At 41.8% G+C, this 19,081-nt stretch overlaps 2 protein-coding genes across 4 annotated transcripts in view; both read left to right on the top strand.

Moving 5' to 3' along the window:
* LOC135555825 (deleted in malignant brain tumors 1 protein-like) overlaps positions 1 to 2,136 on the top strand; it is a 55,741-nt gene extending 53,605 nt beyond the window's left edge. Inside the window, exons 7-8 of the mRNA XM_064988586.1 lie at positions 960 to 995; positions 1,237 to 2,136. Coding sequence (XP_064844658.1) covers positions 960 to 995; positions 1,237 to 1,382 — 182 coding nt within the window. The 3' untranslated portion in view covers positions 1,383 to 2,136. The remainder of the gene's footprint in view (positions 1 to 959; positions 996 to 1,236) is intronic.
* Positions 2,137 to 2,237: 101 nt separating this feature from the next.
* On the top strand, positions 2,238 to 18,782 carry LOC135555824 (deleted in malignant brain tumors 1 protein-like). Of its 3 annotated transcripts, none has more exons than XM_064988584.1 (9): positions 2,238 to 2,493; positions 10,238 to 10,264; positions 10,485 to 10,799; positions 10,974 to 11,288; positions 11,517 to 11,822; positions 14,944 to 15,267; positions 15,483 to 15,614; positions 15,886 to 16,024; positions 17,694 to 18,782. In XM_064988584.1, the coding sequence occupies exons 1-9, from the start codon at positions 2,451 to 2,453 to the stop codon at positions 17,926 to 17,928; spliced, it is 1,836 nt and encodes a 611-aa protein (XP_064844656.1). In that variant the 5' UTR covers positions 2,238 to 2,450; the 3' UTR covers positions 17,929 to 18,782. The 3 variants fall into 3 exon arrangements, with proteins under 3 accessions (XP_064844656.1, XP_064844655.1, XP_064844657.1); XM_064988583.1 differs by having other exon boundaries at positions 15,886 to 16,063; positions 17,694 to 18,780; XM_064988585.1 differs by lacking the exon at positions 15,886 to 16,024 and having other exon boundaries at positions 17,694 to 17,814.
* The last annotated feature ends 299 nt before the right edge of the window (positions 18,783 to 19,081 follow it).

The raw sequence follows: 19,081 nt of genomic DNA, 5'->3' as shown, positions 1-19,081 counted from the left end.
CATGCTCTGAGGGCGCGGCTGGGGATGCCGTCTGGGCCTGCAGCCTTGCGAGGGTTAACACGTTTAAATGTTTTACTCACCTCGGCTGCAGTGAAGGAGAGACCGCATGTTTCCGTTGCAGGCCGTGTCAGTGGCACTGTATTGTCCTCAAAGCGGGCAAACAAAGTTTACGATGGATGCTTCACACCAGGGCAGCTGTCTCTACAGAACCCTCTCCAACAGCCAAGACATCAGCTCCCCTTACAGCAACATTACTAAAGGTGAGGTGGCAGTTGGGAAACAAGTGTTGCCTAGTATATATGTATATGTTTAATATTCAGAGCCTTGATAGAGACAAGACACTGATTACCTTGTCCATCAACACACATTTCTCAGTTACAAGGTGTGAATATGGAACCACATGACTTTCAAATTGATGTTTACTTCCTTCCCAGTGGTCCTGCTACAGCCCAACATCTCTCTCAGTCCTCCAAATGGAGGATGTTTTGGGAACCTCAGGGGCCAGAGGTGGTCAGGGGCCACAGCTTCTCCATCACCTCTTTCATTCAGCCACAGTAACCCGGAGGCCTCTTCTATCTGGACTTCTCTGGGTCCAACAGGACTGAAACTGAGCCATCAGTCAACCACTCTGCCTCCTTCCACTTCCCTGTTGCAGAGTATACAGACCAGGGGAAATACAGCTGCAGCTATGGAGTCAACATCTCTACCTGGTCATTCAGGTCGGGTAATAGTGTACTAGCTGTCACCATTAGAGGTCAAATAACACATGATTTAAAATAAAGTTATTGAACATTGCTTTTACGTGATATTAACCCAAAGAGAGAAAATTCTTAGTATTGTAACATTACTTACCATCCTTCATATCACATTTTTTGTTTTGCTTTTATATTATATTGATTTGCTATCTACAAGTATTGATTTGTATGTCTCAGCCTTTCAAATACTGACCTTTTCCTCAGCATCCATGGTCCCCATCATCGCCTCTGGAAGGACTGGTGGGTTAGCACTGCTCTTTCTGCTTCTGCTTGAAACGTACGTGATATATCACGATGCTGTAAACTCAACGGCTGAATCTGAACTTGATTTACGCCTTGAGTTTGAAAAGTTAAGTTAAGCAGCATCTCAACATCGGCCTAAAGACTTTTGCTGATGCATAATGTTGTTTGGAAGTAGTTTTTTTTTTATTCCCCAGACTTTTCTGTTGCGAATATTCATGAGCACACTGTTATGCAACAGGTACTGACACCAGACACAACAGAGGGGAGGACAACGAAGAGGAGGAGGAGGACTATGTGAACGTTGAAAACGTCTGCTATGACAGAGGTCTGGAGAGAGTGAAGGGAAATTGGAGGATGTCTATGTCAAAGAAGAGGAGGGTGTAAGGGAGGGAAAGGGTGTTTGTGGTGGGTCTCATGAGAAAATGAATAGTGCAGATGATGATGAAGATGATGATTAAGATGTCTCTGTCTATGACAATGCTGTACCACATGACATGAATGAAGACATTTATCAAAACGATTAAGAAAAGTGACAGCGGTGGCAGGTAGCCTAGTGGTTAGAGCGTTGGACTAGACAAGATCGAATCCCTGAGCTGACAAGGTAAAAATCTGCCGTTCTGCTCCTGAACAAGGCAGTTAACCCACTGTTCCTAGGCTGTCATTGAAAATAAGAATTTGCTATTAACTGAATTGCCTAGGTAAAAAAAAGAAACTTAACTCATTTGCATCAACACATTGATTTGGTCCTTCGTGACATGTAAATAAAGTTAAATAATAATTCAGATGCAATAGTATAACAACTACAGTTGATGCTTAAATTAGACATTATATTGCTTTCTTTGATTTAGCATTTTTGTAACCAATCGAAATGTTCAGCATATTTGATCAATTGGGTCGAATTCCAAACTGTAGTTGTTGTATGCATTGGTGGGGTGTCACTTTGTGTCTTTGGTCAGTTCCAGTGTTGTTGAGGAACTAGCATTATGTGTTTTAACTGTTGGGTGATTGCATTACACTGAACTGGATCCTCATTGCATGTTTTTGAGATGAACTGTCATGTCTCCAATTCTTCTTTGATGGGGAGTAGAAGGTGTTCCACCAAGTGAGACAAGGTCCAACCATAAAAATTGTATGAGCACTGGGAAGTGAAAGGTGTGTCTCTCGACTCGCTATTTTGGGCCTTTGCCTTCCTAATCTACTTCCTTAGGCCAAGACCATCAAGCTCTCACTTTTGATTTTCCCTAGTTTGTCTATCAATCAAACAGGGTACATGGGCTTTTACTAGCAACAAAACTGTTTACCCTAGATACAACAGCAAAAAAATTAGGAAGTAACAGAGGAGCTGTGCACAGCAAATTCACCAGACAGTTTCTGACAGAGACTGGTTATCACACATTTTACAACAAAGCTTATTCAGTTCTACAAGAGAAAATACCTTTCTTAATTTCTGAAATGAGGATCAAAATATTGAAAAGTCTCCTCTATCTGACAATGGGTGAGTTTAACTTCCAAAACGTGCAATTTAATTTCATATCTGTCAGCAAAGGGAGAACACTGCGTTGCTTGAAATTCATGTTGTTAACGGCTGTTTTTTGGATAAGATTTGTATGAATAGGAGGTATTAAGTTCAGGGGAAGGACCGGAGTTATCACACATACTGAAGTGCGTTAATATAGCCTTTTTGTCTGTGTTATTTCTCACTTAATTTAATTTGAGAGAAAAACAATTGCCACACAGAAGATTGTGAAAAAATAAAACATGAAAGTAGGTCACTTCTGAAGTAGTTATGGTGGCTGGTTAGAAGTACAATAGTTTAAGGCAAAAAAACAACAACCTTGAGGTAAATGTGAGCGAGGTGTAAGACGAAATCCAACCAAGGTCACATAGTGTCCACCACTTTATTCTAGGGTTCAAAATCTAACAAACAAACTAAATGGATATATGAGCTACTTATAAGCAGTTAATAGTTCATCGTCATAGCATAGTACATGCTTTTGGTTCAATTGAATTTTGTTTCTGCTAAATAGACATTCTCACTATCCATCATACTTCCCCTTTTTAGAAGCAGTTTTTTTTTCAAACACGTTTTCTGAGGAGAGGGGTTGACAGGGTTAACTTGAAAGAGAAACATTGGGTTTGTCAGATATTTTTTAAACAGACATTTCATCTCACATACTGAACTTGTTTCTTGAGTCTAAAGTTGTAAAGAGAAGTAGGGAGATGTTATCTAGCCAACGGATCCATTTGTCTTAGGGACTTGGTTCTGTAACCTGAATGAATGTGTGCATTTATGTGAGAAATCAGCTTATGCACCTACAGTTGAAGTTGGAAGTTTACATAAACCTTAGCCAAAAACATTTAAATTAAACTCAGTTTTTGACAATGCTGACAGTCTTACGTCAGTTAGGATCACCACTTTATTTTGAGAATGTGAAATGTCAGAATAATAGTAGAGATAATTATTTATTTCAGCTTTAATTTCTTTCATCACAAGTTTACATACTCTCAATTAGTATTTGGTAGCATTGCCTTTAAATTGTTTAACTTGGGTCAAACATTTTGGGTAGCCTTCCACATGCTTCCCACAATAAGTTGGGTGAATTATGGCCCATTCCTCCTGACAGAGCGGGTGTAACTGAGTCAGGTTTGTAGGCCTCCTTGCTCGCACACGCTTTTTCAGTTCTGCCCACAAATGTTGTATAGGATTGAGGTTGGGGCTTTGTGATGGCCACTCCAATACCTTGACTTTGTTGTCCTAAAGCCATTTTGCTACAACTTTGGAAGTATGCTTGGGGTCATTTCTCCAAAATGTACAATCTTTGTCCACATGTGCAGTTGCAAACCGTAGTCTGTTTTTTTATGAGAGTTTTGGAGCAGTGGCTTCTTCCTTGCTGTGCAGCAACTGAGTTTGAAGGTAGGCCTTGAAATACATCCACAGGTACACCTCCAATTGACTCAATTTATGTCAATTAGCCTATCAGAAGCTTCTAACCCCATGACCTAATTTTTGGGAATTTTCCATTTTTTTTAAAGGCACAGTCAATTTAGTGTATGTAAACTTCTGACCCACTGGAAATGTGATACAGTGAATTATAAGTGTAATAATCTGCCCGTAAACATGCACAAAGTAGATGTCCTAACCGACTTGCCTAAAGTATAGTTTGTTAACAAGAAATTTGTGGAGTGTTTGAAAAGCAAGTTTTAATGACTCCAACCTAAGTGTATGTAAACTTCCGACTTCAACTGTAGGTCAGAGGCAGGCAACCCTGTTCCTGGAGAGCCGCAGGGTATGCAGGATTTTGCTTTAACTGACCCAAAAGACCAGGTGTGTTGAATTCATTTCAGGAAACTAGGCGTATTTCGCGGTTCACTAATTCACATGAGAGACAGTTGACCGAAATTCTTTCTCGAACATGTGAACTTTAATGTGCCTTAATAACAAACTTGTATGCCATCTGTAAATCTGAATAAAATTGTTCAATTACGAGCCTAGTTGGTTTAGCCACAGAAAAAGGCAGCAACCATCCCGCTAGCCATGATTGTCTGAGATAATGAGTGGGCTGGACATGCCAAGAGATGAGTTTGGATTGGTCTGCCGTATAGCACTCTGTCTATTTGAGCTGGTCATTATGTCTAGGTAATCCTGTCTAATGCTGCTTTTTTTAAACATATCATTAGTAAAAATTCATAAGTTTTGCTCTCCACTCTGGAGGACCGAGTATTGATATCAGTGGAATTAATTTCAAGTTAAAGTGTACTGTTAGCTAGCTAACATTAGCTGGCTGGCTCGCTAGCTAACGTTAGATGTATGATCTTATTATTCACATCTCAGAGCCATTTGCTTGGCTAGCTATAGCCTAATGTTAGCTAGCTATCATTGAACCTAGTTGGTTAGCTACCTTCAGATTCATGCAGGGTAGTAACGTCATGAGTTGGGATTATGGTTCATTATTTACCTAGCTAGCTAGCTAACATTAGCTGGCTGGCTCACTAGCTAAAAGTACGTGTATGATCGTATTATTCATATCTCAGAGCCATTTTCTTGGCTAGCTATAGCCTAATGTTAGCTAGCTATCATTGAACCTGGTTGGTTAACTACCTGCAGATTCATGTAGGGTAGTAACATCATGAGTTGGGATTATGATTCATTGTTTACCTAGCTATCTATCTACATGTCTTAACAAAACATGTCTGTGCAAGTAACCATTCCGGGTGTTTTCGTAAATTCGGTCTGGCCATCTTCTCTGATTTCAGAGCACTCTCGTCTGAGTGTGCCAGAGCACCGAATAACTTACACGTTTAATATGGCCGGTGTCAGTAAACATCGGCAAAAAAATTGTGATTAAATTGTTGCCAGCAGCACAGTTACAGTCTCCAACACTATGGATAACATCAGAGTGGGGTGTTCTCTCATTTGTAGCTAGCAAGCGAGCCAATGTTAGCCAGTTGTTGTGAGGTTAGAACGTTCGGATCAACCCTACTCATCTGCCAGAGTGTCTAGTCTGTTCTCTGAACGTCCCGAGAACGAAACGCTCTGAATTTATAAACAGACAATCTGACAGCACAGTTGCCGTCACCAACGCTCTGGATAACATAACAGCCTAACCAGCTCTCCTCGGGCAAGTAATGTTCAGTGAGTTGGAAGTAGCTAGCAAGTTAGCTTGGGTGCTTGACTGCTGCAGTTAGTACAGAACGCTCGGATCAACCCTTAAAGAGATGGGTGGGGCTAAAACTTAAGAGGGTGTGAACGATGCTGAATGGGTGTAGACAAAGGGATCTCCAGTAGCAGTACCAAAAATATTCAAAGGCCAGTTTACAAGTTTATCAACTTTCAGAGAATAATTGCTTTCCTATTGTTCCTCAACAGTAGTGTATGATATATACTTTGTAGCTCTGAGTCTCTACTTGTATCCAATGTAAAAAAATAATAATAAAAACACCATTTCAAATTTTGCTATGTTAGACCGATTTGAGTCGGTCGGTCACATTTAGTCAATCACTGAACTGACCAACTGAGCTAATTGATCAGTTCAGTTATTGACTAAATTCAGCAAACTTGGTCTTCCACGCTAGTTAACTCCAAATCCTGTGTACCCTGCGGTTCTCTATGCCTAGGTGTTGAATGTACATTTGCCCAGAGACAGCAACCTTACCTTCGTCCAGGGCCAGCTCTGTCTCTCTCGACCTTCTATCCATTCCTGGGGGAGCTGCGTGCCCACGCATGCGCACATTTTAAAAGGGAACATTGCTCATGGCCACCAAACAAAACCAGCCACCTCACAGCTTGCAAGCTGACCTCTTATTCGGCCAGTCCAAGCAGATTATTGTTGGTTCAGATGGTGACGAAATCTAAATATGTACAAAAAGGAAAAACACAAAAGGCATGCCCAAACTTAAGACTCAAAAACATATGAAAATTGTCATTGCCAATGTTCCCTCAAATTTATTTTGCCACTACACACAAGTCTGAGCGCAAACTTGAACGTTGTGAAAATTCTGTGAACACTGAGGCTGTACCCGCTGTAAGTTAGTTTTAACACTGGATAAGTATGCTACTGTGGCTATTTGTTCATAGTATATGCCTACCAAAGAGGCCTACTGTACCATCAAAAACAATGGAGAAAATGCATCCCATAGCATTTTAACATGGAAATAACTATTGAAATAACTCTTCTATGATACAGCCTACAGCAGCAAATGTGTAGTGTTCAATGTAGGCCTACATTCCATGAGACTTTTAAAAACAAGCCATTTAGCCACTTATCCTTCAGACAAGGATGTGAGTGAAAATGTTGTTGTATTGTCTTGTTTGATGTTCGATGCAAAATAAAATGCATTGATATTCCCATACCATTATTATTTTGACAGCAAATCAGACAAAAATGTATGCTACCCTACTACGTAGCTTATTCAAGCCTGTCTCAAAATGCAACACTGCCCCTTTAAGACATTAAAAATCTTTTTATCTGCCTCACTTTTCAAAGATAGCTAGAATCACTCCCCCACTGCTGACCAGAAATGAGCTATTACTGAGCTAATAACTCACTAATTAGCAAAGAATAGGCCTATGAACAAATGTGCACATGCGGCTACATGCGGTTCTTCGCTTTGACCTCAACACAATAGCATCTGCTCATGACCGCTCGTGCCTGTCAATGGAGTCTTGCATAGTTTGTTTTGTTTCGGTATGTTGCATTGATAGAGGCTAATATTATGTTGATTCGATCACAATTCCCACAGTGAAGAGAAACATTGATAGTGTTAACTAACGGGGTGGGAACTCTAGTAAAGTTTCGTGAAGTTCCATCTCGTGTGTCTCTGCTCAGGTTGATATTTCTTCTGCGCAGCAGTCCTGGGGGAGCTGCGTACCCGTGTCTTACAAGAGAACATTGCTCATGGCCACCAAACAAAACCTGCCACCTCACAGCTTGCAGGCTGAGAATTACCTTAATGTGATGTGCTTATCAACCAGGATCACCACCTGGGGGAATGGAGTGTGGAAGTGGTAGTGAGCAGTGGTGTGCAGTCTAAACTACCTAACCTATTCCCTAATAGGAAGTCAAGCCTCTGACTGAGGTCAGAACAACCTGAATCCTGGTTTAGGAAGGCCACTAAAAATCCTGACATTTCCATCCCTAACTATAACATTTTCCGACAAGATAGAACTGCCAAAGGGGGCGGAGTTGCAATCTACTGCAGAAATCTATGAGGCTGGAGTCTTATATCTCCCTCTCGAACTTTAAGCATCAGCTGCCTGAGCAGCTTACCGATCACTATACCTGTACACAGCCAATCTGTAAATAACACACCCAACTACCTCATCCCCATATTATTACTTACCCTCTTGTTCTTTTGCACCCCAGTATTGTCACGCCTTGGTCTTAGTATTTTGTGTTTTAGTTAATTAGTTGGTCAGGCCAGGGTGTGACATGGGTTTATGTTTGTTGTATTTCTTAGTGGGGTTTTTTAGTTATTGGGATTGTGGCTGATTAGGGGTGTGTGTTGCATAGGTTTGGCTGCCTGAGGCGGTTCTCAATCAGAGTCAGGTGATTCTCGTTGTCTCTGATTGGGAACCGTATTTAGGTAGCCAGGGTTTCACTTTGTATTTCGTGGGTGATTGTTCCTGTCTCTGTGTTAGTGTTCACCAGACAGGCTGTATAGGTTTTTTCACGTTCCATTTGTTTTTTTTTGTATTTATTTAAGTTATTTCGTGTATCGTCATTTGTTCCATGAAAAACATGAGTAACCAACACGCTGCATTTTGGTCCGACTCTCTTTCGACAAACGAAGAACGACGTTACAGAATCACCCACCACACTCGGACCGAGCAGCGTGTTAACAGGCAGCGACAGCTGGAGCAGCAAAGGGAGGAGGAATTATTCGGAGTATGGACATGGGAAGACGTGTTGGATGGTAAAGGTTGTTACACTTGGGAGGAGATATTGGCCGGAAGAGATCGCCTCCCATGGGAACAGGTGGAGGCACTAAGGAGAGCAGAGGCAGCCGGAGATAGGAGCCGACGATACGAGGGAACACGGTTGGCAAGGAAGCCCGAAAAGCTGCCCCAAAAATTTCTTGGGGGGGTGGCTATCAGGGAGTATGGCTACGCCAGGTAGGAGACCTGCGCAAACTCCCTGTGCTTACCGGGGGGCTAGAGAGACCGGGCAGGCACCGTGTTATGCAGTGGTGCGCACGGTGTCCCCAGTGCGGGTGCATAGCCCGGTGCGGTATATTTCAGCTCCGCGTATCGGCCGGGCTAGATTGAGCGTCGAGCCAAATGCCATGAAGCCGGCTCTACGCATCTGGTCCCCAGTGCATCTCCTTGGGCCGGCTTACATGGCACCAGCCTTGCGTTCGGTGTCTCCGGTTCGCCTACATAGCCCAGTGCGGGCTATTCCACCTCGCAGCACTGGCAGGGCAACCGAGAGTATTCAACCAGGTAAGGTTGGGCAGGCTCGGTGCTCAAGAGCTCCAGTCCGCCTGCACGGTCCGGTCTATCCAGTACCACCTCCACACCCCAGCCCTCCGTTAGCAGCTCCCCGCACCAGGCTTCCTGTGCGTGTCCTCGGCCCAATACCACCAGTGCCAGCACCACGCATCAGGCCTACAGTGCGCCTCGCCTCTCCTGTCCTGTCGGAGCCTTTCTCCTCTCCAGCGCTGCCGGAGCCTCCTGCCTGTTCGGAGCAGCCTGAGCTGCTAGTCTGCATGGAGCAGCTAGAGCTGCCAGTCTGCAAGGAGCTGCCAGTCTGCAAAGAGCTGCCAGTCTGCATGGAGCAGCTAGAGCTGCCAGTCTGCAAGGAGCTGCCAGTCTGCATGGAGCTGCCAGTCTGCATGGAGCTACCAGTCTGCATGGAGCTGCCAGTCTGCAAGGAGCTGCCAGTCTGCAAGGAGCTGCCAGTCTGCCCAGCGTCGCCAGTCTGCCCAGCGTCGCCAGTCTGCCCAGCGTCGCCAGTCTGCCCAGCGCCGCCAGTCTGCCCAGCGTCGCCAGTCTGCCCAGCGCCGCCAGTCTGCCCAGCGCCGCCAGTCTGCCCAGCGCCGCCAGTCTGTCCAGATCTGCCAGTCAGCCAGACTCTTCCAGATCTGCCAGACAGCCAGACTCTTCCAGATCCGCCAGTCAGCCAGACTCTTCCAGATCTGCCAGTCAGCCAGACTCTTCCAGATCTACCAGTCAGCCAGACTCTTCCAGATCTGAGGCTGGATCTGGAAGAGACAAACGAAGAACGACGTTACAAGTATCTCTACTTGCACATCATCATCTGCACATCTATCACTCGAGTATTAATGCTAAATTGTAATGATTTTTTCGCTTCTAGGGCCTATTTATTGCCTACCTCCCTACTCTTCTACATTTGCACACACTGTACATCAATTTTTATGTTCTTTTGTGTTTTTGACTGTACGTTTGTTTATGTGTAACGCTGTGTTGTTGTTTTGTCACACTGCTTTGATTTATCTTGGCCAGGTCGCAGTTGTAAATGAGAACTTGTTCTCAACTGGCCTACCTGTTTAAATCAAGGTGAAATAAAAATAAATAAAAAATCTTTCACACAGAATATTTCTTGAGCATGTGGATTGATGCTTGTGACAGTTCATGCGATGAACCACAGAAGACTGCCTGTGGGCTCGTCTTCAGTATGATTTTGCTGACAGTATCAAGTGGTTTCAGCTGTACATTTACTGCATACATATATTTTGAGACTGCTTACCACTAATTTCATGCATTTCTTTTTCTCTATTAGTTTATCCACTAAATGTGTTACCTGCTGGTAAGTGAATCTCCTTGAGATAGTTGTGGCAGTTACTTTTTTCCCATTGAATGAACAAAAAGTCTATAGCATATTCTTTATAAAAAATAAAGTCATAGTGTGATGCACAAATCTGATACATTCGCTGAGTTGTTAATAAATACGTTTATAAGAAAAGATGGCCAATTAAGCAAACCTGTGAATTTTGATGAATGACTTCCCATGTCTTTTTACCTGACAGTCACTTCCCAGATCAGGCTGGTCAATGGTAAAGATCGCTGCTCAGGAAGAGTGGAGATCTATTACAGTGGCCAGTGGGGAACAGTTTGCGATGATTCCTGGGATATTAAAGATGCTGAGGTGGTGTGTAGACAGCTGGTCTGTGGGGGTACAAACCAAGTCCGAAGTAGTGGCCAATATGGTCCAGGCAGTGGAACTATCTGGCTGGATGACGTTGCATGCACTGGTAGTGAACGTCATCTCACAGAGTGCCCGCACAGAGGATTTGGAATTCATAACTGTCATCATAGTGAGGATGCTGGTGTTGTCTGCCCAGGTAAGAGGGTGTCACATAGTCTTGCCATTCCAAGTTCTTTCATGACACATCTGTTCACAGTTGATATCATGAAATGCATGATGTCCTGAGGTTCATTTCATCATCTAAAAACCACCCAGTTCCGTGCCTTGTAAATGACCTTGACTTTAATGTTTGTCTTTTTCCGCCTCCAAGCTGCCCAGGTCAGGCTGGTCAATGGGAAGGGTCACTGCTCTGGGAGAGTGGAGATCTATTACAGTGGCCAGTGGGGAACAGTGTGTGATGACGACTGGGATATGAATGATGCTGCGGTGGTGTGTGGACAGCTGGGTTGTGGGAGTGCTGTAGGTGCCCCTCTTGGTGCCCATTTTGGTCAGGGTAGTGAACCAACCTGGCTGGATAATGTGAACTGCTCTGGTAGTGAAAGCTACCTCTCAGAGTGCTCACACAGAAGTTTTGGAGTTGAAGACTGTAATCATGGTGAAGATGCTGGTGTTTTCTGCCTCTCAGGTAGGGAGTGGTTTTATCATGTAGTGACATGATTGCAGAAACAGTAAAGAGAGAAAAAAAGATGTTAAACAAAGCCTGGGGTCGACACTTCCGACTCCATTCATTTAGAATACTGCTGCTTGTGATTGAAATGTATGTAAATGTTAAGTTATGTGCAGTGAACAGGACAGGAAATGGAGTCCTACATGTATCTGTATCTTGTAACTAATACACAGAACCTTTGTACAGGTTTAACCCTGAAGAGACCTACCCTCTCTAGAACGCCTTCCCATTCAGCTTTTTCACCTGGTGAAACGGTCCAGTTCATCTGCTCTGTCCCACAGCGAATTTCCATCTCTGCAACATTTGCCTTATATATGGGGGGATCTTCAATAATGACCAAGGCAGTTGGAACCACTCAGACCAGTAAGACTTTCACATTGTCCAGTCTGCAATCTGCACACCAGGGAAGGTACAGTTGTTTACAACAGATAACCCAGAATGGTCAGAAAATGATCAGCTCTTCTTCAAGCAACTCCATGGACATCACTATTGGTGAGTAAGACCGCAAACACACTTACAGTTGAGGGCACTAAAATGCTTTATAAAAACTGATTTTGCATAACAGGTTTTAGTAACATACTATCACTAGTAGACTTGTTTCACACGCATTGCAGCCATTTTTCTGCCACAAACTGTTCAATACCAGCTTCTGTAAGGTTACATAAGCAGTGCCTCCAGAAAGTATTCACACCCCTTGACTTTTTCCACATTTTGTTGTTACAAAGTGGGATTCAAATGTCAGCAATCTACACAAAATACTCTGTCAAAGTGGAAGAAAAAGTAGATTTTTTTTTAAACATAATGGAAAATAAACCCTAATATATCTGAATTAGAAAAGTATTCAAATCCCTGAGTCAATACATGTTAGAATCACCTTTTTACCAGGATCTTAGCTGTGCAATTTAACATCTAACTAAGATGTTTGGTGCTGTATTACTCAAGTGAAAAAATGTGCACGAAAACGATTAGTCTCTCGTTGAATGACAACAAACGTTTCATTGAAGAATCCCTAATGCTGACCAATCACCGATGAAGGGGCGTAGACTTCAGCCAACGACCTTCGGCTTGCCTCAGGAAAAAAAAAAATGTGTGTGCACAAACAGCCAAAAAAACCATTGCAGAAGACCAAAACGAACCAAAATGTCCACAAACTGTTCTGAGCTGTTTCGGATGGGAAACAGGCAGATGTCTTAACTCTCAACAGTAAGTTGAGACCCCGACGGCCTAGGACCCTTATCGACCGCTTATGTCGCTCATGCCTGGAGCCGGCCCTGTAGGTAGCAATAAAGTGTCTAGGCAACAGTATAGATAATAAACAGTAACAGCAGCGTAAGTGATGAGTCAAAAAAGGGTCAATGCAGATAGTCAGGGTAGCTTTTGGTAAACTATTTAACTAACTATTTAGCAGTCTTATGGCTTGGCTTAGAAGCCTTTCAGGGTCCTGTTGGTTCCAGATATCATGCATCAGTACCGCTTGCCGTGCGGTAGCACAGAGAACAGTCTATGACTTGGGTGGCTGGAATATTTGACAATTTGACAACAATCTTCCTCTGACACTGCCTAGTATACAGGCCCTGGATGGCAGGAAGCTTGGACCAAGTGATGTACTAGACCGTACGCACTACCCTCTGTAGCGCCTTGTGGTTGGATGCCAAGCAGTTGCCATACCAATATATTAATATGTGACTTGTTAAGTGACTTATTATGTGACTTGTTAAGCAAATTTTTACTTCTGAACTTATTTAGTGCATTAGTTCCGCTTGCCGAGAGAACAGAGAGAACAGTCTATGGATGGAGTTGCTGACAATTTAGAAAAACATAATTCCACTTATACATTATGGGGTACAATCTATATGCCAGTGACACAAAATCTCAATTGAATCAATTTTAAATTCATGTCGTAACACAACAAAATGTGGAAAAAGAGGTGTGGATACTTTCTGAAGGCACTATGGGTTAATATTTCACCACATACACAACTGCCATCTCTTGTTTAGCATTAAGAAGACTTATTGACATGTTATTGATAGCTGACAAGATTGTTTCCCAGTTCAGGCAGCATTCCAGAGGCAAAAAGATCAAGCCTGAAGCTAACAAAATAAAGCGCAAGTTTGTGCTTTAGACTACATGAAGACTGAGTTTTTCAAGTTTTTAGTCAGTCTTTATGCTGGAGCAGTTTAAAATATTACATTTAGTGGTTTTAAGTTAACCAAACCAACATACAGATGCGGTCAAATGCGTGAAGCAACTTGTTGAATTGCTATTTTTACCTATAGGCACCTGCAGACCATTTTATTAATTGTATTTTATTGAAACATCACCTTTTCAGTTTAGGTCTGTGCAATTGTAAATCAAACATATACATTGGAAACACCAGCGTTTTTTCCATTTCCATGTATTTTTGAAGAAATAGTGAATCGTACAAGGCTGCCAATACATTTGACCGTGTCTGTACAGTCATCGCAACCCGTGCTGCTGTTTTTGCATACCTCCACCACAGACCCTAACTAATTGTTGTTCTGCTATCTCTTTATAAGGGGGGGGGGTGAGATATTCTGCTCTGATCCACAACAAAACAATTATTTAACTGGCTTTATTATGACTATATTACACCTTGATTTCTCAGTGACGAATCAATCAATCAAGTTGATTTATAAAGCCTTTTTTACATCAGCCAATGTCACAAAGTGATATACAGAAACCCAGCCTAAAAGCCCAAACAGCATGCAATGCAGATGTAGAAGCACGGTGGCTAGGAAAACTCCCTGGAAAGGCAGGAACCTGGAGAGAAACCAGGCTCTGAAGGGTGGCCAGTCCTCTTCTGGCTGTGCCGGGTGGAGATTATAACGGTACATGGCCAAGTTGTTCAAACGTTCATAGATGACCAGCAGGGTCAAATAATAATAATAATCACCGTGGTTGTAGAGGGTGCAACAGGTCAGCACCTCAGGAGTAAATGTCAGTTGGCTTGTCATAGCCGATCATTCAGAGATAGAGACAGCAGGTGCTATAGAGAGAGAATCGAAAACAGCAGGTCCGGGACAAGGTAGCACGTCTGCTGAACAGGTCAGGGTTCCATAGCCACAAGCAGAACAGTTGAAACTGGAGCAGCAGCATGACCAGGTGGACTGGGAACAGCAAGTGACCCTCTAAATGCCCCAATTAACTCTGAGATCTGCCACAGAGGTTGCCTGGGGTGACGGAGTTGACATCATCTGCTCCGTCACAACACAACACTTGGGTGGAACATTCAAATTAAAGAAGACTTTAGGCTCGTTCAAAATGGACAAAACCACAAGTAGCAACTCTGTCATCTTCAACATTCCTAAAGAGGTCTTTAGCCATGAGGGGTCATACCGATGTCAGTATGAGTCAAGGGTATCCAGTAGAAACTTCAGCTCCCCTCAAAGTGACTCTGTTGAATTTTCTGTTATAGGTGAGCAACTAAACATTAATGGGTGGACACTGGGTTCCGAGATTATATGTTCTTTAATGCAAGAGTTTGGATATCTCTTCATAATGTATTCTAACATAGTGTTCTCTTGTCGAGAAAGATTACTGTTATGCTGCAGTTAAGTGCACACGTTAACAACCTGCTCTTGTCTTTTGCTAGTTGTCTTGTTACAGCCCAACATCTCTCTCAATGCTCCAAATGGAGGGATGTTCTGGGGACTTCAGGGGCCAGAGGTGACCAGGGGCCACAGCTTCTCCATCACCTGCTCCATTCAGCCACAGTATCCTGGAGGCCTCTTCTATCTGGACTTCTCTGGGTCCAACAGGACTGAAACTGAGCCAGCAGTCAACCACTCTGCCTCCTTTCACTTTCCTGTTGCAGACTATACAGACCAGGGGAACTACAGTTGTATTTATGAAGTTAATGTCTCCACCCTGTCATTCCATTCTACCAAGACAGAGTTGCTGACAGTCGGCATTCGAGGTAAAATACATTTTATCTTTATGTTTTCTAGTGCATTACCATGAAGGCCATATGTAAGGATTGTGAGTAGAAAAAAATATAGATATTATCAGTCCTATCATTCTTGCAATATTTGTTTAAGACCAATGTTTTACATTGCAGACGAATCTGATATCTATACGAATTATAAAATGTGGTCATCTGAAAGATGTTGAATATGGTGTTTCTCTCCATAGCATCCATAGTCCCCATTATTTCCCCTGGTGCAATATGTGGGCTACTGCTCCTCCTCCTGCTGCTCATTCCTTGTCTAGTCTGGAAGAAGATCAGCAGCAGAGAGCAGTCTATTATGATAAACCCGAGAGAAAGTAAGATCTAGCTCCTCTAAACAGGATTCGGGTTCGGGCTGCAAAAAAATACCCAGGTTTTCAAGAACACCCAGTTGGAAGATTCCTGAAAATCAGGAAGGATTCATCAGGAAATATGGAATCCTCCAACCAGGATATCTTGAAAACCTGGACATTTTGATGACTAATTGTTCAACCCTAATTTTGTTATGGTTTTGTACTGTTTATGATATCTATTCATGCATATATTCACTGACGTTATTTATATGAATTAAACTGATCAATCCCTCAGCTGCCAATAGCATTAGCACATATGGAAACACTGTGGTTGCAGCGAGTGAAGAAAATGATGAAGAGGACTATGTCAACGTAGAAACCTTTGTCAACAAGAGAAAAGATGAAAACTTGAAAAAAGGATGCCATGCAGGAATGTATGTGAAAAGGGAGTTGCTTACCACTAAAAATAATGAGTAAGTCATGTGTTGTCTCTACCTTCTTGCCCTTTGTGCTGTTGTCTGTGCCCGATCATGTTTGTACCCTGTTTTGTGCTGCTACCATGTTGTGCTGCTGCCATGTTTTGTTGTCATGTGTTGCTGCCATGTTATGTTGTTGTCTTAGGTCTCTCTTAATGTAGTGTTGTGGTGTCTCTCTTGTCGTGATATGTGTCAGCGAGTGAGGAAAATGACGAAGAGGACTATGTCAACGTAGAAACCTTTGTCAAAAGCAAAGATGAAGACTTGAAAAAATGATGCCATGCAGAATACATGTGAAAATGGAAGTTGCTTACCACCAAAAATAATGATAAAAAATGTCTTCAGTTATGAAAGGATAACCTGTGCCAAGATCCTGACCTGCAGTCCAGGGGCCAGATTCACAAAACCTTCTTAAAAATATTTTTTTTCTTAACTGGCATTTTTTCCTAAAATATAGACTTGAGAAGAAAGTTAAGCAAAGTTCCTATTCCTCAATATAGTTATTGGAAATGTTCTTAAGGTTTTTCCTAAGAAAAAAGTTAAGAAGAAATGTGATGCTTGAAAAAATGCTTCAGGATTTTGTCTTGGAAATAAACGTAACTTTATGACAGCTAAACCCTTGTCTCAAGACACATGGGTACTTTTGTAAGCATTCATGTTTTCTTGCTCCACAGAAACAGTTGGCTACCGGATATTTAAAAACAGCAAGATTACAAATTAAACACGCATTATCTAGCAAGCTAGTAGTTAACAATATATTGCAATATTCTAGAAGTGTTAAATAGCTAGCGCTATCTCGTAAATTTGCAAAGAAGACCTTGCTTAACTTAGCTAACGTTAATGTCGTTAGCTATGTTGGATATAATGTCTTTACACGTTTGCTAGCTAAAGTAGGTAACTAACCTACCAGTCCCTCTACCACCATCTCTATGATGGACAACACCTTCTCCTCCAGCTGGTCCACATAAATGGTCTCTCGGCTCCCTTCTTCTTAGTAGCTTACTTGATGTCAGAACACTTTTTTTTCATGGCGTCACCGTCCCTTGCCATACCCCCGATGGCAGAGACAGGCTCGGCCACTCTCGCCCATCCTCTCTTTTTGGTCTCTGCAATGAACCTGCAGTTATGAAGTTTCCCCAACAACAACCTTTTCCTGGCTGCTATTTCCTCCACCATCACTTCAAACTCTTGTTTAAGTTTTCATTGAGCTTTCTGGTTATCCATTTTTGGTTTTGATGTACAGTAGCTAATGTTAGTCTGATGGCTGTAATGTGTGAAAGATGTTTTTTTGTTTGTGTGTAAAGGGTTAACGAGCCAGCTAAAACATTCTCATTCCCGAGACATAAAGCATAAAAAGAAATGTAATACAATTGAAATAGCAACACTTTATTATAGTGCGCCAAATCCCATCATCCCTGTCACATAGGCTTATTTATTGGTGTCAAGCACGTCACTAATTTCAATGTCACATAAGAAGATATTTACGAAGTACTTAGAAAGTTATGAATTCCTAAGAATTGAGGAATTGCATTTACAAACTATCTTATGAACTTCTCATTTTTTTCCTTAGGTTTTTCCCTAAGTAATGCCCCAGGCATGTAACTCAAATGTTTGTATTCATCCTCAGGAATGCTCCAGGATCCATGAACAAGTGTGGAAACAACCAAGGTGAAGGGCCAGAGGCAAGTGAGGAAGATGAGTCCGACTATGAAAATGCAGATATCTTCACAGAGAGGGATTTTGCTGAAGACATCTACGATGAAGACAGTGAGTCTTTAGACCTGGAGCAGCTCACTTCATGTAAATCTGGAAGGGAGAATGACTATGAAGAAGATGACAACATATACGCAAACTATGAGTAAAGGCCTTGTAATACGAATGCTAATGCAGAGATATTGATGCCAGGAAAGGCATGAAAGGTTAGCTTTGTGAGTTGAATTATAATGGCTTAATTAAAAAACTACTTAAAAAAACAAAATGTTCACTTAGTAGATATGAGTAATGGCTTTGTTTGAATATGAATTACAATTTCAATGTAAATAGTTTGGGTGTATGAGTTCTAGTTGTATTGTTGCCAGGTAATTGTATGAGTTTTCTGACTTAACTTTGTCATATATATTTTTTTTAATTATGACATTATTTACTTCAGTTTAAAAATAGTGATTGTCTTGATGAATTGGCTGAACGCATTGAACATAATATATTATTGCATTTTTTAAAGTAAATATATTAATACTATATTAATACTAGACTGTTTATCTTCTATAACATTCAGTGTGCTGTCAAGGAGTTGTGCTGTCAAAGAATAGTCGTAGCAATGACTGGTTGTGATGTGCTAAACTTGAGATCTACACTCTTAGAAAAAGGGTCCCAAAAGGTTTTCTTGGCTGTCTGCATAGGATAACCCTTTTTGGTTCCAGGTAGAACTCTTTTGGGTTCCATGTAGAACCATCTGTGTAAAGGGTTCTACCTGGAACCAAAAAAGGATTCTTCAAAGGGTTCTCCTATAGGACAGCTGAAGAACTCTTTTAGGTTCTAGATAGCACATTTTTCCCCCAAGTGTACAGTATGACAAAAAGCAAATACATTTGTACTGTATGTATAGAATCTAACAATAATTTTGATTTCAGTGTACATTTTTGATTATTGTGTGTGTGACTATAAAGAACATGAAATCCATGAAACCTGACTACTTTTTAACAAAAGCTTAAAACTTAAATTGTTGTTGCTAAACAAATTTTTTTTTGAAAATATGTGGAGATTTAAATACTATACAGATATATGTTCAAGAATTAGAAATAGATCTCTGGACGCAGAAGGCCAAAATCGACCCTGACCAACAACTCTCATTTTGAAGAAACATAAAATGGAGCAAAAAAATAGAAAAAAAGAAGAAACCTGCACACTGCTCTTGATTGTATTACATGGAACCTAAACCGGCTGCGCGCGTGCGCCATCGTGCATAAATGTATTTTGTCGTCCCACACCAAAAACGATCACGACACACAGGTTAAA

The sequence above is a fragment of the Oncorhynchus masou genome, chromosome 15 (assembly GCF_036934945.1).
Source record: "Oncorhynchus masou masou isolate Uvic2021 chromosome 15, UVic_Omas_1.1, whole genome shotgun sequence".
NCBI classification, from domain to species: Eukaryota; Metazoa; Chordata; class Actinopteri; order Salmoniformes; family Salmonidae; genus Oncorhynchus; species Oncorhynchus masou.
Note: the sequence above shows the minus strand (reverse complement) of the source record. Positions and strands in the feature narration are given on the sequence as shown.

Coding starts and splice junctions, on each gene's coding strand:
- LOC135555824 (XM_064988583.1), top strand. CDS start 2,451: ATGAGGATCAAAATATTGAAAAGTCTCCTCTATCTGACAATGG. Junction 15,268..15,482: donor GCTGACAGTCGGCATTCGAG/GTAAAATACATT, acceptor TTCTCTCCATAG/CATCCATAGTCCCCATTATT. Junction 16,064..17,693: donor CTTACCACTAAAAATAATGA/GTAAGTCATGTG, acceptor ATTCATCCTCAG/GAATGCTCCAGGATCCATGA.